The sequence below is a fragment of the Eleginops maclovinus genome, chromosome 1 (assembly GCF_036324505.1).
Source record: "Eleginops maclovinus isolate JMC-PN-2008 ecotype Puerto Natales chromosome 1, JC_Emac_rtc_rv5, whole genome shotgun sequence".
Taxonomy (NCBI): Eukaryota; Metazoa; Chordata; class Actinopteri; order Perciformes; family Eleginopidae; genus Eleginops; species Eleginops maclovinus.
The window spans coordinates 658,939-682,636 of record NC_086349.1 but is presented as its reverse complement, the minus strand read 5'-3'; the positions used below and the strand labels follow the sequence as shown (position 1 = coordinate 682,636).

General features: G+C 45.7%; 1 protein-coding gene across 1 annotated transcript in view; it reads left to right on the top strand.

Moving 5' to 3' along the window:
• vps13d (vacuolar protein sorting 13 homolog D) overlaps positions 1-23,698 on the top strand; it is an 86,435-nt gene that overhangs the window by 4,066 nt on the left and 58,671 nt on the right. The window contains 16 exon segments of the mRNA XM_063882796.1: positions 11,315-11,395; positions 12,303-12,419; positions 13,020-13,124; positions 13,546-13,716; positions 13,899-13,999; positions 14,084-14,252; positions 15,595-15,696; positions 16,163-16,352; positions 16,569-16,751; positions 18,107-18,237; positions 18,390-18,444; positions 18,756-18,935; positions 19,660-19,790; positions 19,868-20,000; positions 20,105-22,348; positions 22,482-22,633. Coding sequence (XP_063738866.1) covers positions 11,315-11,395; positions 12,303-12,419; positions 13,020-13,124; positions 13,546-13,716; positions 13,899-13,999; positions 14,084-14,252; positions 15,595-15,696; positions 16,163-16,352; positions 16,569-16,751; positions 18,107-18,237; positions 18,390-18,444; positions 18,756-18,935; positions 19,660-19,790; positions 19,868-20,000; positions 20,105-22,348; positions 22,482-22,633 — 4,245 coding nt within the window.

Genomic DNA, 23,698 nt, shown 5'->3' with positions numbered 1-23,698 from the left:
ATTCTGTAAATATTTATATACATATTTACAGAATAAGGATATTCTGTAAATATGTATATAAATATATGGAATTGTGGTGTAGGTCAAATTTGAAAATACTCCTATAGAAGTAATAAACAGTAAAAACAAAAACAATCATTACATCAGTGTTTCATTTTATTTTTAACTAATCTTCACAAACAGTGGAAAAGGTGTTGCAAGATATGCAATTGATCAACTTTATACAAAAAGCAATGCATGCTTTTAATTTTTTTCAGTTCATTTTACTGTTCAGTGAGAGAAATCCAGTCTAGATTAGGCTTGAACAAGTGCATTGAAATCTGGCTGAATGTCTGAGGTGGATATGCGAAGGACAGGTGATCATCAGTGATAGAGGATCTGTATCTGGATTTGTTTAACTCCTTCACTGAGAATGTCTGTTCACATGTGTAGGTAGATCCAAAGAGGACTAGAATCTGAGCACGCCTCCTCAGGTGTGGAAAGTTCTCCTCTTTGAGAGAAGAGTAAACATCCAGCAGTGAGACTGACTTAAAGTGCTTTGCCAGAAGTGTGTCAGAGTGCAGGTCAAAGAGTTCCATCTGAACATCACTGGGTGCATTATCCATACTGCAGGTGAAGGGAGAAGAAACCATGTGCATGTCAGTCTCAACTGTTTTGAAGTCTTGAAATCACCTTGAAAACTCACCATGCAGTGCTTCTAACATGGATGAGTACCTGTGGAGGTGATCAGCTGATGGTGCGGCTTCCTTCAGTTTTGGCAAGTGGGTGAGAATGTTGTCCTTCATTTGGCTTGAGAGAAGCTGCAACTTTCTCATAAAAGCCTTCACTGCGCTGTACATTTCATGCACAAAAAGCCCCTTGCATTGCAGTTTGACATTTAGTTCATTCATGAGTGATGTCACATCAACAGCAAAACCAAGTTCTACCAGCCAGTCTGCGTCTGAAAGCTGTGGGACGTCATTTCCTTTCTTCACACAGAACTCCTGAATCTCCGTCAAGAGTCAGGTCCCAGACATTTTTCAGCACTTTGCCCAGGCTGAGCCACCTGACAGCTGTGTGGTAGCTTATGTCACCATGTTCACTCTCATTTTCCTCCAAAAGTGCAACAAACTGTCTGTGATTCAATGCTCTTGCCCTGATGAAGTTAACTGTTTTAGTTACAACATCAACAACATGGTTCATTTTTAACACTGACTTACACAACACCTCCTGATGTATAATACAATGCAAAAATGTCAGAGGGGATCTTGCTCGGGGTGTAATTCCATGTAGAACCGCCACTGCCCATTTGAGTCCCAATTTGTCCAAACATGCATTTACCTCCGTAAACAAATCACTCCCAGTTGTTGTTCCTTTCATTGACTGCATGGCTGCCAGCTCCTCCGTGATTTTGAAGTCTGCAGTTATCCCACGTAAGAAGACGAGTAGCTGGGCTGTGTCACGTACATCGCAGCTCTTATCCAACGCCAGAGAAAAATAGTCAAAGTTGACCGCTCTGTTCTTCAGCTGAAGCTCCAGATTTCCCGGGATGTCCTCAACCCTCCTCGTTACAGTGCGTCGGGAGAGGGGCACGTCCCCAAATGCGCCCTTTTTTTCCGGGCATATTAGTGCTGCAGAGTCCACCAAACACTCCTTAATAAACTCTCCGTCAGAAAACGGCTTACTTTTTCTGGCGATTTTGTGGGATATGACAGAACTTGTCCTGACAGCCACATCGCTGGGTGTGCAAAGTTTTGTAAAAAGTTCTTGTTGGTTTTGCAGTTTAGCTAGCAAAGCATCCGACAGCAAATTCTTTTATCTCTCTTCATGTTTGGTCACATAGTGGCGATTGAAATTGTAATCCTTTAACACAGCGACCTGTGTACCACAAACTAAGCACACCGCTTTACCTTTGACTTCTGTAAATATATATTTAGCCGTCCATGTCTTCTTGAAAAAGCGGCATTCGGTGTCAACTTTTCTTTTTTTGGTGTGAGCTGACATTTTGACGGCTAGCTGGCCAGCATCACTTTTCTCTGTTCACGCACGTCATGGACGTATAAAACGCACGTGCGTCCACACGTAAATAAAAAAAAACATGTTTTTCAAAATAAAAGCAACACACTTGTATAACATGAACGGCATAAATATTTTTTCATTCATGTTCTGATTGACCTCACGCGGGCTGGACAGGGACGCCCAAAGGGCCGGATGTGGCCCGCGGGCCTTGAGGTGCCCAGGTCTGATCAAGCCAATAGAAAACAGCTGGATCAACTTGGGACATTTTTCCTCCTGCTCTAAGCATTATTTCCTTGACTCTGTTGTATCAGTATAGTGAAGCATCTGCCAGACCATAGACACACTTTTTGAGCTTCCATATTGTTCCTTCACAGTCAGCCTCGGGAGGAGGCTTGATGTAAATGTCACGTGATAGTTCCATTCCCTGTAGAAATGCCGATTTTAATGTCCATAGAATGAAGTGTTCCGAGAACCAGCACCTTATCGTGGTGGAGAGGTTTGTGTGCCCCGATGAACCTGGGGGCTGTGTTGTCTGGAACCTGGTGTTCCTGGTAGGGTCTCCCATGGCAGATTGGTCTCAGGTAAGGGGCCAGACTAAGATTGGTTCAAAAAGACTTCATGAATGAACACACTTGGAAGCGAGGATACCCGGCCCGGAGGAAGCCCGGGGTCCCCTTCTGGAGCCAGGCCCAGAAGGAGGACTCGTCAGCGAGCGTCTGGTGGCCGGGCTTGCCACGGAGCCCGGCCGGGCACAGCCCGAAAAAGCAACGTGGGCAACACCTCCGCTTCTCCGTCCCGCGGGCCCACCACCTACGGGAAACAACGATGGGGTCGGGTGCGCTGCCAGAAGGGTGGCAGTGAAAGCAGAGGGTCTCGACGGACCAGACTCAGGCGACAGAAGTTGGCTTTGGGGACGTGGAATGTCACCTCTCTGGGGGGGAAGGAGCCGGAGCTTGTGCGGGAGGTGGAGCGTTACCAGTTGGATCTGGTGGGGCTCACCTCTACACACAGCGTCGGCTCTGGAACCTTACTTCTGGATAAGGGTTGGACTCTATTCTTCTCCGGAGTTGCCCAAGGTGTGAGGCGCCGAGCGGGTGTGGGGATACTCACAAGCCCCCGGTTGAGTGCCGCTTTGTTGGAGTTTACCCCAGTGGACGAGAGGGTCGCCTCCCTACGCCTGCGGGTCATGGGGGGGGAAACTCTGACTGTTGTGTGTGCTTATGCACCAAACAGCAGTTCAGAGTATTCGGCCTTCTTGGAGACCCTGAAAGAAGTCCTGTATGGGGCTCCTGAAGGGGACTCCTTAGTCTTGCTGGGAGACTTCAACGCACACGTGGGCAATGATGGAGACACTTGGAGGGGCGTGATTGGGAGGAACGGCCCCCCTGATCTGAACCGGAGTGGTGGTTTGTTACTGGACTTCTGTGCTAGTCATGGATTGGCCATAACAAACACCATGTTCGAACATAAGGATGCTCATAAGTGTACGTGGTACCAGAGCACCCTAGGCAGAAGGTCCATGATCGATTTTGTAATCGTATCATCGGATCTGAGGCCGCATGTTTTGGACACTCGGGTGAAGAGAGGGGCGGAGTTGTCAACTGATCACCATCTGGTGGTGAGTTGGGTCGAGTGGCGGGGGAAGCCTCTGGACAGACCTGGTAAGCCCAAACGTGTAGTGCGGGTGAACTGGGAACGTCTGGAGGAGTCCCATGTCCAGGAAGCCTTCAACTCACACCTCCGGCGGAGCTTTTCAGGCATCCCTGTGGAGGCTGGGGACATTGAACCAGAGTGGGCGGTGTTCAAAGCTTCTATTGCCGAAGCTGCGGTGGGGAGCTGCGGTCTCAAGGTCTTAGGTGCCTCAAGGGGCGGTAACCCGCGAACCTCGTGGTGGACACCGGTGGTTAGGGAAGCCGTCCGACTGAAGAAGGAGGCCTTCCGGGATATGTTATCCCTGGGTACTCCTGACGCAGTTGCAAGGTATCGACAGGCCCGAAGGGCAGCAGCCTCAGCCGTGGCCGACGCAAAGCAGCGGGTGTGGGAGAAGTTCGGAGAAGCCATGGAGAAGGACTTTCGGTCGGCACCAAAGTTGTTCTGGAAAACCGTCCGGCACCTCAGGAGGGGGAAGCAGGGTACCATCCAAGCTGTGTACAGTAAGGATGGGGCGCTGTTGACCTCAACTGATAGTGTGTTAGGGCGGTGGAAGGAACACTTTGAGGAACTCCTGAATCCGACAACTCCGCACTCTATGTTAGAGGCAGAGCTGGAGTATGAAGGGGGATCAATTCCAATCTCACGGGGGGAAGTCACTGAGGTAGTTAAACAGCTCCACAGTGGCAAAGCCCCGGGGGTGGATGAGATCCGCCCAGAAATGCTGAAGGCTCTGGGTGTTGAGGGACTGTCATGGTTGACACGTCTCATCAACATTGCGTGGAAGTCGGAAACAGTACCGAAGGAGTGGCAGACCGGGGTGGTGGTTCCTCTCTTTAAAAAGGGGGATCAGAGGGTGTGTGCCAATTACAGAGGCATCACATTACTCAGCCTCCCCGGGAAAGTTTACTCTAAGGTGCTGGAAAGGAGGGTCCAGCCGATTGTCGAACCTCAGATTGAAGAGGAACAATGCGGTTTTCGTCCTGGTCGTGGAACGACGGACCAGCTTTTCACTCTCGCAAGGATCCTGGACGGGGCCTGGGAGTACGCTCAACCGGTCTACATGTGCTTTGTGGATTTGGAGAAGGCGTATGACCGGGTTCCCAGGGAGATACTGTGGGAGGTGCTGCGGGAGTATGGGGTGAGGGGGTCTTTGCTTAGGGCCATCCAATCTCTGTACTCCCAAAGCGAGAGCTGTGTCCGGGTCCTCGGTAGCACGTCGGACCGTTTTCCGGTGAGGGTTGGCCTCCGCCAGGGCTGCGCTTTGTCACCAATCCTGTTTGTGATATTCATGGACAGGATTTCGAGGCGTAGTCGTGGGGGAGGGGGTTTGCAGTTCGGTGGGCTAAGGATTGCACCACTGCTTTTTGCAGATGATGTGGTCCTAATGGCTTCATCGGTCTGTGACCTTCAGCACTCACTGGATCGGTTCGCGGCCGAGTGTGAAGCGGCTGGGATGAGGATCAGCACCTCCAAATCTGAGGCCATGGTTCTCAGCAGGAAACCGATGGATTGTCCACTCCAGGTAGGGAATGAAGCCTTACCCCAAGTGAAGGAGTTCAAGTATCTCGGGGTCTTGTTCTCGAGTGAGGGAACAATGGAGCGTGAGATGGGCCGGAGAATCGGAGCAGCGGGAGCGGTACTGCAGTCGCTTTACCGCACCGTTGTGACGAAAAGAGAGCTGAGCCAGAAGGCAAAGCTCTCTGTCTACCGGGCCATCTTCGTTCCTACCCTCACCTATGGTCATGAAGGATGGGTCATGACCGAAAGAACGAGATCGCGGATACAAGCGGCCGAAATGGGATTTCTCCGCAGGGTGGCTGGCATCTCCCTTAGGGATAAGGTGAGAAGTTCAGTCATCCGGGAGGGACTCGGAGTAGAACCGCTGCTCCTTCGCGTTGAAAGGAGCCAGTTGAGGTGGTTCGGGCACCTAGTGAGGATGCCACCTGGGCGCCTCTCTAGGGAGGTGTTCCAGGCACGTCCAGCTGGGAAGAGACCGAGGGGTAGACCTAGGACCAGGTGGAAGGATTATATCTCTTCACTGGCCTGGGAGCGCCTTGGAATCCCCCAGTCAGAGCTGGTTGATGTGGCCAGGGAAAGGAAAGTTTGGGGCTCTCTGCTGGAGCTGTTACCTCCGCGACCCTGACGGAAAAGCGGGAGAAGATGGTTGGATGGATGGAGAATGAAGTGTCCACTGTCTCGGACAAATCACTGCCAAAAGTAGCCAAAGTGACACTTAAAGCACATGTGGGTGAATCCTTTTGCAGCTCTGAAACTTTGAACTCCTCAAAACCTCTAGCCACAAGCCGTGCTTTTGGCACTAATCCAGCGAGTGTGTCTTTGAGTGTACACACACATCTGGTAGAAATGCACTTTTGTCCCTCATCCCTAAATTCTTCATAAACGTTGTTATCACTCCAGTTCTTTATCTCCTCTTGTTTTGCTGAGTGAAATGACACATCTTTTGTTACAAATACATCCTCACACACATTTGTGCCATTAGTCTCAGTAACGGTAGTTTCTATCTGAAGATCATCGACGTTTGACATGTTAGTTGACTCTGTAGTGCCTGCATCAGTGGTGTGCTCAATGTGAGGTGGATAATACCAGTTTTTGTATTTACCTGTAGCTTTGCCTGCCCGTCCTAAGACTTTAGCTGTGTGCAAAATACCTGTGTCCCTTTTTCTGTATTTCACAACTTCTCCTGTTTTTAGACACAAGTTTCCTGCCCTGTACTGTGAGTCTCTGTATTGTCATTTGTGTGTTGCTCTGCTTCATTTTCAGTTTCTTCTGTGACCTTTATGTTATTGTCAGCAATCTCCTGTCCTTGCTCAATGTCTGTGTCATTTCCTGTATCATCATTCGGGACATCTCTATCCTCGTTTTCTGTATTCACTTTTCTCAGTCTGATATGATGCACCCTAATGCAGGCCCTCCATGTCTGACAAACACCACTGCACTATCCTGACCGATGACAACTCCTGGTCCTTTCCACTCTGGACAATCAACTCGCTTACAGTACACTCTGTCGCCCGTTTTATATTTCTCATCTGTGGGACGTAGTTGTTTCCATAGTGCTCTCCGTATCCTTTCTGAACATTCTGCTTCTGTAAATGCCTTCCTTGATGCAGGTAAAGCAGAGATGTGTTTTGCCACCCATTCGCTTTTTGTTGTGCCCTCTAAAGTTGGGGGTTTATCGGTTAGCACAGAGGGCAGTTTAGGATTCTGTCCAAACACCAACTGATGTGGGCTGTAGCCATGGACATTTTGCATGGTGTTCTTTGCCTTCAGAGCCCAATCCAGTGCAGTGTTCCAGTCACAACCGTTACTTGTCTTCCCTTTCATTAGGATCTCAGTAAGTGTTTGGTTGTGTCTCTCCAGAAGCCCATTGCTCCACGGGCTATATGAAGCTGTTGTCTTTATTTCCATGTTTTCTGCCATATCTCTCACTTCATCATTGTTAAACTCTCCCCCATTATCACTGAACAGTTTCTGGGGTGGACCATGTACACTTATCCAGTCATGGACAAAGTGCTTCACTATTTCTGATGATTTCTTTGTGTTCAGAATGCTGCCTGCACTAAACCGTGTGAACTGGTCAATAATATGAAGATAACACACACCTGGTTCTAGTTCATGAGGATATGGGTTAGTCATTATATATGCCGTTTCCTGGTTAATTCCCATTGTTGGAGATATTAAGTCTTTACTTCCAAAATCCTCTTCAGTGCTGACTTCATCGACGCAAAAGTCAGATCGTTACATGCTGTCAGAGCTAACTGGCGGTCTTTTATATCCAAGCATGCAGTGTCCAGCAGTTTAAAGGCTAATACTGCATCAGGGAGTTCCATCTGATACTTGCGCATCCGAAAGTATCGTTGCTGAAAATCAATGATATAGTCCGCCATGGATACTTTACGGTCTCTCACAATCCGGTCAAAGCTCGAGTAAGCTTCATATGTTCGGTCTTTTTCTTCCTTGAGAAATAAACCATTGAGTTTTGCAAGTAAAGTGCCCATGCCAGTGTTCTTATTCAAATCATCTACCGGTATTTCCATCACTGTTTCCCTTAATCTTCCCGAAAGCGCCAAAGCCACAGCAAGCGCTTGCTTGTCCGGTAACTCTGGTCCAAATTGTGACTTCATTCTTCCAACTTTCATACAGCTTCTCTTCGTCAAAGGTTGGCGGGACTCTGTAGTTGCTAACCATCCTCTGCTACCAATGTTACTCGACAAGAAGACAATTTTTGTAGTTAAACAACAACACCTTTATTGACGCTAGCCATAGTTCAATCCACGCTCCAAGCGCAACAACTAACTTCCTGTTTATTTCACAATAAGAGCCCCTACTTCCTTCTACTATGTCAACTCATATACAGGCATTTATATATAGTTACGTGAACATAATTAAAACTGTATGTAAATATAAGCATGTTAACATTTCCCCCCCACCACCCCACGGCAAAGAAGAGCACACTGGCCCCCACAGACTGGTAGAACGTCTGCAGTAGCCTCGTGCACACGTTGAAGGACCGAAGCCTCCTCAAGAAGAACAACTTGCTCTGTCCCTTCCTGAAGAGAGCATCAGTGTTGTCACTCCAGTCCAGTTTATTGTTCAAGTGCACTCCCAGGAACTTGTAGGTGCTCACCACCTCCACCTCCTCCCCCCTGATGGTCCTCCCCTCTCTGCAGATTCTCTCAAAATCCTTAAGGTTTGGAGGCTGATGCTTGGCCACTGGAAGCTTCAGCTCCCTCCACAGATTTTCTATGGGATGGAGGTCTGGAGACTGGCTATGCCCCTCCACTCCTTAATGGGCTTCTTCTGTAGCCACTCCTTAGCTGCATTGGCTGTATGTTTTATCCATGTCCCATTTTCAGTGTCCTGGCTGAGGGAAGGAGGTTATCAGCCAGTATTTTAAGATACACGGCCCCCTCCATCCTCCCCTCGATGCGGTGAATCGTCCTGTCCCCTTAGCAGAGAAACCCCCCCAAAGCATAATGTTTCCACCTCCATGCTTGATGCTGGTGATGGTGATCTTGGGGTCATAGTCAGCATTTCTCTTCCTCCAAACACGACATGTGGAGTTGATGCCTAAGATCTTGATTTTGGTCTCATCTGACCACAAAACCTTCTGATAAGCCTTCTCTGAATCATTCAGAGGATCACTGGCAGACTTCAGACGGCCTGTACATGTGCCTTCTTGAGCAAGGATGCTGCAGGATTTTAATCCATTACGGCGCAGCATGTAACAGGTAGTTTTCTTGGTGACTGGGGTCCCAGCTGCCTTCAGGTCATTAACAAGTCCCTCCTGTGTAGCTATTGGCTGACCCCTCACCTTTCTCATGATCATTGATCGTGGAGCCCCAGAATGAGGGCAATTTCAAGTTTCAGTTTCAAGGTTTTATTGGTCATATGCACAGCAGATACAGCGTATATGTTGGCAATGAAAATCTTATGTCGCGTGCTCCTCCAACAACTCAACATGCATGGTGCAAAAGATAAATAAAGTAGTGCAAAAAGAGAGAAGAATATTTACAATATTAACAATAAAGATTTGAGGATGTGAAATATATACATATGTGGAATACATTGAAAGTATTTAAATACTTTACACTGTTGAATGAGGAGGTATGGACAGATGCATATATTATGTATAGCAGATGTATATGGCAGATATGTACAATATATAGATATGTGTACTATAAACAGATATGTATGGCAGATGTGTATAATATATATGTATGTGTGTACTATAAACAGATGTGAGTAGACATTCACACAGCTCAGGAGTTCAGTAGTCTTATAGCCTGTGGTATAAAACTGTCTCTGAGTCTGGTGGTCTTGGTCCGGATGCTGCGGTACCGTCTGCCAGACGGCAGCAGACAGAACAGATTGTAGCTGGGGTGATGGGGGTCCTTTAATATCCTACCGGCCTTCTTCCTACACCGCTGGGTGTAGAGGTCCTCCATGGATGGCAGCTCCGTCCTGGTGATGTGCTGAGCAGTTTTCACCACCCTCTGTAGAGTCTTACGGTTGAGGGCGGTGCAACTGCCATACCAGGCGGTGATGCAGCCAGTCAGGATACTCTCGATGGTGCACCTGTAGAAGTTGCAGAGTATCCTGGAGTCCATGTTGAACTTCCGCAGCCTGCGGAGGAAGAAGAGCCGCTGTCGAGCCGTCTTGGATATGACCCTGGTGTGATGTGTCCATGTCAGGTCCTCACTGATGTTTACCCCGAGGAACCTGAAGCTGCTGACTCTCTCCACAGGAGTCCCGTCGATGGTGATGGGTGTGTGTGCCTCTCTCTGCCTCTTCCTGTAGTCCACAATCAGCTCCTTTGTTTTGCTGACGTTGAGATGGAGGTTGTTGTCCTGGCACCAAGATGTCAGGGCTCTGACCTCCTCTCTGTACGCCGTCTCGTCGCCGTCTGTGATCAGGCCGATGACAGTCGTGTCGTCAGCAAACTTGATGATGGTGTTGGAGCTGTGTGTGGCCACGCAGTCGTGCGTGAACAGGGAGTAGAGGAGAGGGCTGAGCACACAACCCTGAGGGGCTCCGGTGTTGAGGGTCAAGGTGGAGGATGTGATGTTCCCCATCCGCACTGCCTGGGATCTGCCCGTCAGGAAGCTCATGATCCAGTCACAGAGGGCGCTGTTGAGCCCAAGGTCCCTGAGCTTAATGATGAGCTTGGAGGGCACAATGGTGTTGAATGCTGAACTGTAGTCAATGAACAGCATTCTCACATAAGTGTTCCTCTGGTCCAGGTGGGAGAGGGCAGTGTGGAGGGTGAGGGAGATGGCATCATCCGTGGACCTGTTTGCTCTGTAGGCAAACTGCAGGGGGTCCAGTGAGTCAGGGAGGGAGGAGGTGAGGGAGGGATTGATGGTCATTTTGTGCTGCTTCTATTTTCTAATAATCAAACCAGTTGTCTCTTTCTCACCAAGCTGCTTGCTGGTGGTCTTGTCTTCTATTCCAGCCTTGTGCTGGTCTACAATCTTGTCCCTGATGTCCTTGACATTAGTTCCACCATGATCACAAGACCTGTCTCGGGTCTGGCCCTCGGTGGAGAGATTGTAATCTGATTTATTGACTGTGGACAGGTGTCTTTTATCCAGGTAACGTGTTGACATCAGGAGTACATTCCTAAAGCCAGAGGACTTATTTAACCGCTCCGTGGGAGCCAGAACTCTTATTGGTTGCAAGGGGATCAAATACTTATTTCCCCCAATGAAACGCAAATCAGTTTATATCTTTTTTTTAAATCTACATTTCTGGATTTTCTTTTTGATATTCTGTCCCTCACTGTTAAAATAAACCTACCATTAAAAGTATAGAATTTTTAATTTCTTTGTAAGTGGGCAAACTTACAAAATCGGCAGGGGATCAAATACTTATTTCCTTTGTCTTGGTGTTTTTGGTGCATACATAAACATACATACATAAAAATAAAATAGTGATAAAAAACAATAAAAAAAACCAACTATAATAACATTACAATATAGCAACATTTACACTAAATATGGATGAAATATAGGCACACCTGTAAAACTTAATTATGACAAAATAAAATATGTTTAGTTACAATGTGCATTGTGCAGAGTTTGGAGGGTTGTGCAGGACGGACAGACTCATACAAATGTATTCTTGTTCCACCCTCCTCCTGCAGAGTGAGTGTGAGCAGAAAGGAGAGTCGTACTGGTACTCTGCCACCGCCTCAGCGGTCACTAGGATTGTGGAAAACATTGAGGTAAGCCATTCAAAATTACTGTATCAGAAACAACACATGTAATCTCTGCATTAGCTCACAACGAACTCCAGTCCAGAACTTGAGGCTGATGCTCTGAGCAGTTGTTTGTATATTTAGTGTTCCAAATGATTCACTAAACATAATTTGGAATACATGTTTGTGGGGATCATTTTATCCCCCATCAGAGGAGGGAGGAATATTCAGATGCTTGAGTAAAAGTAGAAGTACTCAGATGTTGTACTTGAGTAAAAGTAGAAGTACTCAGATGTTGTACTTGAGTAAAAGTAGAAGTACTCAGATGTTGTACTTGAGTAAAGTAGAAGTACCAGAGTGTAGGAATACTCTGTCACAGTAAAAGTCTTGCATTCTAAATGTTCCTCCAGTGAAAGTAGAAAGTATTCTCATCAAAATGTACTTAAAGTAGAGACAGTAAAAGTAGTCATTGTTTGATTGGTCCATTTCAGGATAATATCTCTGATATATCCATAATAAAATATACAGTTACAGTTGGATCTTTGTGTCTTGTTATTATTAGTAGAGAAACTGTAATGTTTATACAACTTTATACAATTAACCCTACCAATCTAGGTGGGAACCCGGGTTTGGGGGGGCTCGAAAATATTTCCAATTACCCAAAGGGGCCTGACTGAAAAAGTCTGAGAATCACTGCAGTAAGTGAACCCTGGTTCAGTGCTCATTTGGGCAACTTCCTATTGTTTAACACATACTAGTCCTTTAAGCTCGGTTTACCTAAAATACTGCCTGCAAGTAAGAAAAGTAAGAAGAATACATCAATACCTTTCACATTTCCATGCTGCCTCCCTGCCCTTCAGTGGGTCAAAGTAATCATGTAGTTGTTGTTGTTTTGTTACAGACTGACCTTTTTATTTCTCACTTTCCTTTGTAGCTGAACATCCAAGATGTGCATCTCAGATTTGAAGATGACTTCTCCAACCCAGAGAAACCCTTTTCCTTCGGAGTTTGCATCCATAATGTTTCTGCCCAGAACCCCTCCAAAGAGACAGTGAGTGCTCACTTGGGAGGCACTATCGCACACCTCACAGGCTGCGCATAATGCACAATGTAAAGAGTGTTATTAAATCCAGCAGTCCATTTTTACTGGAAAATGATCCACAACATTTAAATCCAACCAAATATTGTACTTCATATTTGTCTGGATTCTTTCTTTCAAAAACAGCATTTTCAATTCCACATTTTGCCGGATCCATCACATTAATAGCACTGCATCCGTAGGTCCACCTGGAGAAGACTCTGATTGGTTGGATTCAAGTGACCCCGAACACAACTAGGAGTAATTAAGAAATTAAACACAATAAGCCATCCACTATATGGCCCAAATGTATTTTATACCACAACCAGATGTCAGACTTCATTATCATTTGGCTTTTATTGGATGAGATCAAATAAATACAGGTGCTAGAATTCTCAAATACACTTTAAAAAAAAAAGATGTGCTAAAGGACACATGCATTCACTAAAGACGGTTTTCTCGTAATGATAACTTAGTATCTTTTGTTGATGAGATGCATGTGGCGTAAATGTGTTTTTGGTCGATCCAGCTCTACCACATGTGAGGTTCCCTGGGGATTTACCTTCTTTCCAGGTCCAGAAGCAGCGCCGGCAGAAGCAGCTGGAGATAGAAGACTTCAGCGTGTACTGGGACACAGAGAGTGAAATACTGGGGAAGCTGCCTGCCAATCAGATCCAGGTCAGACCCTGGAAACACAGCACCGTAGCTCTATTACACGAGGTTCCTCCTGACTCACAGCGGGGCAATCTGAAGCACACACAGCACAAACGCACAGTCCTGTTGCTTGATACACAACTCGCATACACCAATACATGATAGTAAACAGTTCCCTGGTTGTATTATCCAGCTGTGTTCAAGAGATAGAAGACCAAATATCTGAAGTCAATACATTTCCTCTGGAATTAAAGATGAAACACTATGAAAGAGTCATGTGGTGTTTATCAGGTATGAAGGTTATTATGAATGACAAAGTGCTGTCAGATATCAGAATCAGAATAACTTATCATCACACAGAGGGGACATTTACATCGTCACACCACTTCTGTAGGGAGCGGGTAAAGAGGTAAAGTTTATGTCTGATTGTTTTGGGACGGTTTAGGAAGCGATGACTCGGTGTATGCAGAGCCGTGACCATCAGTACATCTTTGAACCTGTGTGTGCCTCCGTGCTGCTCAGAAGAAACACCTCCAAGGAGCCTCTGAGGGCCCGACACACGCCACGCATCGAGGGCCAAGTTCAGCTGGAGCCCATGTCCTTGCGCCTGTCACAGGTCGGTGTGAACACCTGACACACTCACTTATCAACAGCATCAGAGGAGGTTATATGCATCGTTACTCTGTGGCACAGCATGCAGAGTGACTGTGTGTGTGTGTGTGTGTGTGTGTGTGTGTGTGTGTGTGTGTGTGTGTGTGTGTGTGTGTGTGTGTGTGTGTGTGTGTCCATCCGTCCTAGGTCCAATACCAGCAGATCATGGCATTCCTTAAAGAGCTGGACCGTCGGGAGAGAGAGATGCTTTACCAGAAGTGGAGACCGAAGGTGCCAATTTCAGGAAAGTGAGTTCCCCCACATGTTTGTTTGTCCGTGTGTGTTCCCGTGTGTGTCCCTGTGTGAGCCTTAAACCTGTTTTCTCTCTGCAGTTGCGGGCAGTGGTGGATGTTTGCCATCCAGGCCAACCTGAGTGAGATCCGGGAGCAGCGGCGGAGGGGCAGCTGGGACTTTGCTCTGCAGCGGGCCCGAGACGCTCAGACCTACACCAGCCTGTACTTCAGGAGGCTGAAAGGAATCCCGCTGAGTCCTCAAGAGGAGGTACTACACCTAAACATGGACCTGATTTACCGGAGCATCTGGGGCCAGATAAAGTGGAGCTAACTCTGCCTAAACAATAAAGCCAATCTTAGGTCAGCATGAGCTTGTACCCACTGTGGGAACAACAAGGCTTCGGAAGCCCAGGCTGCCCCTCCTTAATGAAAATAGCAGCACTTGCAAGGCCGTTAGCCTATGCTAGAGGAGGACAGAGAGGAAGGACACAACTGGCTAACTTGAAAACAAGCACTACACAAGCAGCTGTGAGGAGACCAATGGTCACGTGTGTGAAGAGGTCACAGCCCTGAGCGAAAGGTTACAAGCTTACACAAAATATTCCCTAACACTCATTGGATTGGCTAGGCTTCTATGTGACCTCCTGTAATGACAAAAGGGAGCTAGCAAAACACAAAGCTAGATAAATAGCTCTGCATCTGTTTTACTCTGTGACGATTGGCCATTTGTTTGAAAGGAAAAATAAAGTGAAAATCGCATTGCTGGGAGTTAGCTAGCTAGTAGGGTTGGGAATGATTAATCCAATATTAAAAATGTGTGCTGAGAATATGAGCTGAGTGTTGGCTGCATTTACATAAAATCAGGTGTTATCATGCTCAAGCAGGCTCCATCCCACATGGAAAAAGCTAGTAATCAAAGAAGAGAAGAAGTTAAGAGCTGTGTACTACTTTACTGCTTAAGGCTACTATTTGCTGATAGTGTATCCTCTGCAGCTGTATATTGAACGCATTTAGTCCTTGGGTCACACATTGAGTAGTGTGGGCTGTGATGGGAGGATGCTCTGTGCATGCAGACTGGTTTCATGTTTCTAAACTCATATTTAAAGACACTGCAATTGATTTGAGTTGATGGAAGGTTCCTGTCCAACAGGTCTATTGTAAGGCAGCTCTCACATACACAAAAAGACATTCCACCATGTGCTACATGTTGAGTAGTTAAAATAAAGTAAGGCTCATATTACCTCTTCAACAGGGAGGAGGAAATAGGCTGATAGTTACTTTATGGATAACATGTACTTTACGTGTAGCTCTTCAATGTCAAAAGGTTGCCACAATGTTTCAATAAATAACCAAACTCAGTCAGATAGAGCTTTTAATACAAAGTATGTATAGGACTTCTCCTGATCACTACTAAATGGGTCACATTGTTACACTATCAATGTGCACGCCACAGAATATGTGCCGTGATAACAACACTGACTTCATTACCCAGCATTCCCCTCATGTGGGCCTGACGTGTGAGCCACTCAGGTATATAAGTTAAGTATTTTACAATGATTATGTCATTTGGAATGAATTTGTTCCTATGCTCTGTTTGTGTTCATTTGTAGAGCGAGCTGCAGCGAGTGGAAGAGGAGCAGACCCTCGAGGAGCTGCAGAGTCTCCGAGAAATAGTTCATGACTGGTTCCGAAAGCAGGAAGAAATCGCAGAGGTAGGTTTAGATCATTCTTCCACCTGTTTATTACTGTACAACATTCAAGTGCAATCCCTTTGAGGGTCTTCAGGGATTTTTTGGGGAAGACAAATCCACTTTTGGCTAGTTTCTACTCTTGTTAGTCTGTCAGTGAACTCACAGAGAACAAATATAGAAGCTTGTGCTCAGAGGGAGGCAGGGTCGGCTCTCTGATTACACTCACCTTAACATTCCTGTGAAAAGATACTGAATCAATAGTTTTGCATAAATCAATACATAGTGTTTGTTTCACAGGTACACAGTATATAATAAGATTTTCTCTGATTCTTTTATGAACAGACAATTGAATTTTCGAATCAGGAAAATACATCATAAACTGTATTATTATTTATAGTTTTTACAAAGAAATCCAAATCAGTCACTGACAGTCTCTCCCTGATCTCCTAAACATGTTCTAGTTTCAGCCTGCTGTATTCTCTTCCAGAATGTGCGCGAGCCCAGCAGTGACCCCCCGCCCTGTGAACCCCCCACATCCATCCCGAAGAGTGGGAGCTCAGGAATGATCCAGTACCTGCAGTCCTGGTTCCCGGGCTGGGGAGGCTGGTATGGAGAGTCCCAGGACCCAGAGAGGCCTGAGGACCTTCTGCCCAGTCCGTCCACCTGGGACATTCTGGGTGAGACTCCCCCTGTCTGAAGAGCTGGCTGACAGCATGTAGCAGCTTCTTCAGTCTGTTCAGAAGCTCTAAAGGGAGTTGAACCAAAGGATTGATTTGACTAGCATTATATATTCAGTCCCATGAGGTTTAGACTTGGTTTGAAGAGTTAGGGGTTTGTGTTTTGTGTCTTCGGTGGTTCTGACTGCTGACCCTGGTCTTATAATGATTCTCCAGCAGAGACAGAAGACCTGTTCGACCCGTTGGAGGACTCTCACACTCTGAACACGTTCACTAGGAGAGATCACCTGTTTGCACGGCTGGAGTTCTTACTGGAGAAGGGCGGAGTCACGCTCTTCCACCAGGACAGGAGGGGGGGCTCGCTCAACGAAAGTGGGGTCATCCAGTTGGAATTTTCAGGTACATTGGCATAGTTTAGACAAATTTCACATAAGAGACAATGAAGCCAAAGAGAATCTACAGATCAACAACGAAGCTAGAGAGTTGTATATGCTGAGTAGTGGCAAGAAGTTTAGGTGAACCCTTTGGAGTATCCTGTTAATGTATACATTTGTTCCCAAAAAAGTATCTGATCTTCACTTAAGTTACAAAAATCGACACTGTTTTAGCTAATAGCACACAAATGGTTATTTTGTTATTATCCATATTGAAAACATTTCTCAAGCATTCACAGTGTAGGGAAGAAAAAGTTTGTGAACCACAATACTTACAAAAACTAAAGTTAGGACTCAATTTTAATTATTGACACGACATTACAAGTGTTGTTCCAGCTTTTTTGACTTATAATAATCAGTTGAATATTTAGAGTTTGCTCAAGCATCTGCTGATTTTTACTGTGCCTAAAAAAAAAAACCGATCTCAGAAGACCTACGCTCAAGAATTGTTTATTTTCATAAAGCTGGAAATGGTTACAAAGTAATCTCCATTAGTTAAGTTATTTATCAATCCATATTAAGACACATTTTCTACAAAAGGAGCGAATTTAGTCCTGCGAAGATGACTCCACAGTCACCATGCAGGATGATCAATGAGGTAAACAGAATCCCAGAGTCACAGCTGAAGGCTGGCAGCAGTCATAAGATCTGGTTTACATCTCTGTCTTTACACACCCATAGAGTCCATGGCAGGACAGCACGGAGGAAGACGCTGCTCTCCAGAATAACATCCCTGTGTTCCTTCGGTTTACCAAAGAGCACGTAGGGGAAGAACAGTTCAGTGGGGGTAGATTATGATTTGGGGCCTGGAAAGTTTGCCATCATCAGGAGAAAGTAGAAGCTGTGGAATGACCTCAAGAGAGCACTTCACCATCCTGGGTATATGGCTGAGCTGAAGCAGTTCTGTGAGGACGAATGCTCCATAATTCCTTCTGAACGTTGTACAGGTCTGATCTGGAGCTACCGAAGCACTTTATTTATTACTGCAGAAGGAGGTTTTACCAGTTATTAAATCCAAGGGTTCACTTACTTTTTCAGCCAGCGACCCAATTGTTTGATCGGCATGATCAATAAAGACATGAACGATTAAAAAGGTTTGTTATGAGCTTAAGCACATTTGTGTTTGTCTATACATGTGACTTTGGTGAAGACCAGTTCATTCATAAAACCAGGATATTTATACTTTGTCTTGCCGCTGCGGGTGTCAGCTCCCCTCTTTGAGAGACCAACATGTGTCCACTGAGTTTAAATTGTTTCAGAATGCTCAGACTACTGTGTACCTCTGCCTTGATGTAACTTTCTGCCACCACCTCTCCACAGGGGTGAAGGTGAGTCTGGAGTCCCTCCCTCGCTCTGAGTCCTCTCTGCTGTCTGTAAAGCTGGGGGGGCTTTTCCTCAGAGACCTGACTACTCAGGGCACCATCTTCCCCGTCCTGGTGTCTCCCAAAACGGTAAGCAGCAAAGGAGACGGGGGGGGCACAGAGTTCCTAATGTGAAGAAACGTTTGGAAATGTGACTTGCAGCTTTTCATGCGTGATAAAACTGTTCTTTCCTACTGTATGCTGTGTGAGGTTCTGATGTTTAAACGTGTCACTCGTTGCAGGACAAAGTTGTTGTTGCCCTCAACCAGCCATCGGGCCACTCCGGCAGTTCCTCTGGTAAGAGTTTTCTTTAAAATGTTCTATTTAATCTTATGTTATCAATTCCTAATTGTGGTTGAGGTTGTGACATTGTGGTTTATCAAAGCTGTGTTTAGTGTGAGCCAAACATTATTTTACAGTTTTTTGTAGCATTCTGGGTAGTTCACATTCTTTATTTAGGTGCTTGTGGTACTTTTTTCAATCTATGGGGATATTTCATTCTGCTGCTAGGCTTCTGACAGACGGAGTATCCCTCTTGTAGTGGCAGAGCGCCGTACTCCCTGCAACTGTCTTTTAAAAGGATCCAATCTTTGTCTTTGTGCTGTCAGGATGCAACGCAGAGTGCTCGTCATCACCAGTGTTTGAAATGATTTATGAGCGAAACCCTGTAAGGTGTCAGTTTGAGCGGAGACTGGAAGTGAACACCAGTCCACTGAACATCATCTACAACCCGCAAGCAATCAAAAAAGTGACAGAGTTTTTCTATAAAGGAAGGGTTCATACCTCTGGTAAGTACTGGAACATGTTGCCCTTGTATGGAGGACACATTTTGTTATGAACATGTTTATTGGTGCACTTTTCATATTGTAGACATCGACTTATAGTTTTATAGGAAATACAGTTTCAAACAAGAATGTTCACAATTTCCATCTATATTTTTATACGCAAATATTTTTTTCATACCCTTCTACTAATCTGTGCCAGAGCTGCGTCAAACAACACATTTAAAAAAGGGACACGGTCAGGACTGGTGAAAAATACTGTGAAAACCCCCAAAAATGTAATATCCCTGGGAATGTGTGACATGACCACATGCTGATCTGATTATGTCAAAGTCAACATGCAATGTTCAATCAATCAATGTCACCTGTTGAGCTGAATCACACCTTCTCATGATGTTCTTGATTAGATGATGGTCCAAAAACAGCGTCACAAAAGCAAGATACCTCAGCTATAATGCACTATAGGAAATCACTCAGTAAAATCAAATGTTACTCTTGGAATAAAAACTGTAGGTTGATTACATGCGAAAGGTATTTACAACCCACTCTATGCTCTTTTAAAGCAAACAGCAAACACCAAGATAAGCATTCATTTAAAGCATGTCAAACATGTTATAATAGAATACCAAACTTTTATGAAATCGTATAAAAGTCATCCTTATTTCCAAGTACTGTACATCTCCTTCACAACCAGAATATTCTTATTTTAAAACCTCTCTCTATTCCTCAGGCTTTGGCTATCAGTCAGAGCTGGAACTGAGAGTGGCCGAAGCGGCCAGGAGGCAGTACAACAAGCTGAAGATGCAGACTAAAGCAGAGATCCGACAGACCATTGATCAGCTGCTTGTGGGAGAGTTTATTGTAAGAGTTTCACTGGATGCTGAATTTAAATAACTGAAGGTTGAATCAGTTCTAAATGCCACAGTTTTTCTTCGTAGGAAAACGGCAAGCGTTGGACCATGAAACTGGACATCTGTGCACCTCAGGTGATTTTCCCTGATGACTTCCAGTCAGAGGACCCGATGCTAGTTGTTGTTGATTTAGGCAGGATTCTCCTCACAAACTCTCAAGGTAAACCAGAGCAACCATTGAAGCAAATTGAAAATGAATGATATACCCCATTATCTTGGTGTTTCTAACTCATCTTTTACCTTTTGCTATGTTATTCATTGAAGATGACACAAAGACCAGCTTAAAAGCTACCCAACCTGAAAGGGAAGACATGAGTGAAGATGAATACCAGACCCCCCTTGCCACCCCACCAGAGTCTCCACCACCTGAACTAGATATGTCTTTTAAAGAACAGCTCAAAAGCCCTGAACTCCCCAGCCTCACATCCCCTGAAGGAACCCAGGCCTACAGGAGAAAGCTTTATGAAAAGTACTCCTTGTCTTTTAAGGACCTGCAGATAATGGTTGGTCGCTGCAAGGACAACTGGAAACATCTCCAAGAGAGTGAGGTGGGGCCTACTCACGTGGTGGAGAAGTTTAATGTGCTGCTTCAGCTTGAGCAGAGACTGCGCTACACTTCGGACCCCCAGCTCCCAGGGGCTGTGCTGTCAGGAACTCTACCAGACCTAAAGGTCCATATCAACCTTGAGAAGATGACTGCCCTTAGGAGTTGTCTGGCTAGGCTAAGCAGTGAAGGGGACAAAAGCCAAGAGAAGAGCCCAAATATACGGTCCCCTGACCCCCTTACCCTCCGCCATGACAAGATCTTTCAGAGGGAGGACAGCTCCTGGAAGCTTCAGGGGTCAGCCAAGAACCTGACCCAGAGTGTGATGACTTTAGAGCAGCACACACGGGAAGTACTGGTGGAATCCCGTCTGCTTTTAGCGGAATTCAACATCAACTACATGCAGCTTGGTGTAGAAAGCGATGGCCGCTACATATGTGTTCTCAAGGTATTTGGCACAAATGCTAATTTTGTCAAGCGGCCTTATGATGCTGAAGTCTCTCTAACTGTCCATGGAATTCTGCTGGTAGACACCTTACAGACCTATGGCTCAGACTTCGACCTCCTTGTGGCTTCACACAAAAATCTCAGTTTTGACATACCCTCGGGCAGCCTCCGGGAGAGCCAGCCTTCATCCCCATTGTTGTCCGATGGCAGGTCTCTCGAGCATCAGTGCCATCATACTGCGTTATCCTCTGGTATGCCTACTGATAGAATCTCCCCCTTCAGTTCCTTTATCAAAGACCAGGAGGCCCTGATAAAGCTTGAGTACCAGTTTGTGAGCTCAGACTGCCCCTCCATGAACCTGGACAGCTCCCTTCAGGTGACTAGCATGCAGGTCAATAACTTGGACATCATTCTCAACCCTGAGACCATGGTGGAGCTACTCAAGTTCCTCCAGAAGTCTTTTCCTAAAGAAGAAAGCTCCTGGACATCGTCAGCACAGCAATATCCAACACAGCCCTGCAGTGAGGAAGAGGAAGGGACATATCAGGCCACATATGACCAGAACAAAGAGCTGACTGTGGAGATCCATCGTCTTAACCTGCTTCTACTCCGGACTGTGTCCACTGGCAGTGCCCTGTTTGCTGAGAAGAAAGGGTTGAAGATTGCCACTGCCAGCATCACCGGCACCAAGGTCAATGTGTCCATGGGTAGTCGTTTGGACATCAATGGGTCCCTCGGGTCCATGCAGTTGGTTGACCTGACCCAGGAAGGAGGCCGAAGCCAGTTTGTGGTTAGCATTGGTAGTGCTGATAGCTCCTGCAGTGTTGGCGGATTAACCTTCCTTGCTGACTCAGAAGGTTCTTCCTCAGAAGCTTTAAACTTTCGCCTGATGGAGAAATCCCAAGGGGAGTGTTCCTTGCAACTTCAAATGGCCTCCTTGCATTATAACCACTCAGCCAAGTTCCTGAAGGAGTTGAGTCTGTCTGCCAATGAGGTCGAAGACAATTTCCGCTCCATGCTGAAAAGCGCTGCCACCAAAGTGTCAACAGTTCTAGCCACCAAGACGGCAGAGTACAGCGGCATGGTTTCGCTCTTTGAGACTCCCTCACGGAGAACTCAGAGTCAGAGCTGGGCTTATCCATATGAGGATGAGGAGGATCCTCCCGTGGAGGAACCTGAATCCACCTTAGACACATTCTTGGTGAAGCTGACTCTCAATATTAGCATTGAATCACCTGTTGTTTCCATTCCCCGTAAACCTGGACACCCCGAGCTGTTGGTTGGTCATCTGGGAAGCATCACAATTCAGAATTTTGTTACCGGGCAAGACTCTGAAGGAGAGAAGTTACAGGTGTTGGTGAAAGATATCCGACTGTATTCAGTCAACATGAGTCACTTGGTGTTGAAGAGGACACACAGAGTGGGCAGCATGTCCCCATCCCACAACGGAAGCATCAATCATGATGAGCCACAGTTCACACGCCATGACTTCTTTGAATCCCTCAGCCGTGGAAAAGGTAAACATTGTACCCATTTTATTCATAGTTGTGTTCCAAATGCTATTCTATGTGCTTGGACATGTAAATAATATAAGCATACATTTCAGATGCAGCTTTTAAAACAAGACCACGTGTTTGTTTTCTTTACCAGCGTTCCATATATTGAAAGACACCACTATACAGTTCACCCTGGAGAAGATTCCAGTTGAAGAAGACATCCAGTTCACTTTCCTCACGGCAGAGGAGCCCTGTAAGAGTACGGGGCTCCTGCGAATCGAGGGCAAATTTGTCAACTCTGTTCAGGTATACATCATATTAAAACTGTCCTCAGATCAAATACTAGCAGCATTTAAATGATGGCCAACTTTCCCAATAAAGTATATATATATGTGTATATATACACACACATATATATATATATATATATATACAGTGGTATGCAAAAGTTTGGGCACCCCTCTGAGATTTCATGACAATTTGCTTTTCCTTTATAATAGAAGATCACAGCAACAACATTTGTTTTCCTACAAAGATGTAGACGTTTTAGTGTTTTCCAGACCAAAATTCTTAGGGTAGCATTACATAGTTTTATTATAATAAAATAAAATGCAAAAAATGGGATGTGCAAAAGTTTGGGCACCCTTATAAATAGCATTCATTTCAACACCTGTACGGATTTATAGCTGACAGGTTGCTGCACAAAATTGCTTTGATTAGCTCATTAGACCTTCAATTACAAAGACAGGTGGAACCAATCATGAAAAAGGCTATTTAACATAGGTAATAGCTGGCTGTGCCTGGCCTAGGTTCTTTCTTAGGGAGTGGCAAGATGGGGACCTCAAAACAACTCTCCACTGACCTGAAAGCTAAGATAATCCAACATTATAAATTTGGAGAAGGGTACAAAAAATTATCTGACAGGTTTAAACTGTCTGTCTCCACAGTCAGAAACGTAGTTGTGAAATGGAAGGCCACAGGAACAGTCCGTGTGAAGGAAAGATGTGGTAGGCCGACAAAAATAGGGGAAAGGCACAGGCGAAGGATGGTGAAAATGGTCACAGAGAAGCCACAGACCACCTCCAGAGAACTACAACAACATCTGGCTGCTGATGGTGTAGTTGTTCACCGTTCCACAATCCAGCGTACTTTGCACCAGGAAGAGCTCATTGGAAGGGTGATGTGCAAAAAGCCTTTCCTGAGTGTTAATCACAAGAAGAGTCGCATGAGGTATGCAAAAGCACATCTGGACAAGCCAGAAGCATTTTGGAACAAAATACTGTGGTCAGATGAGACCAAGATTGAGTTATTTGGTCATAACATGAACAGGTATGCATGGCGAAAAAAACACACTGCATTCAATGAAAAGAA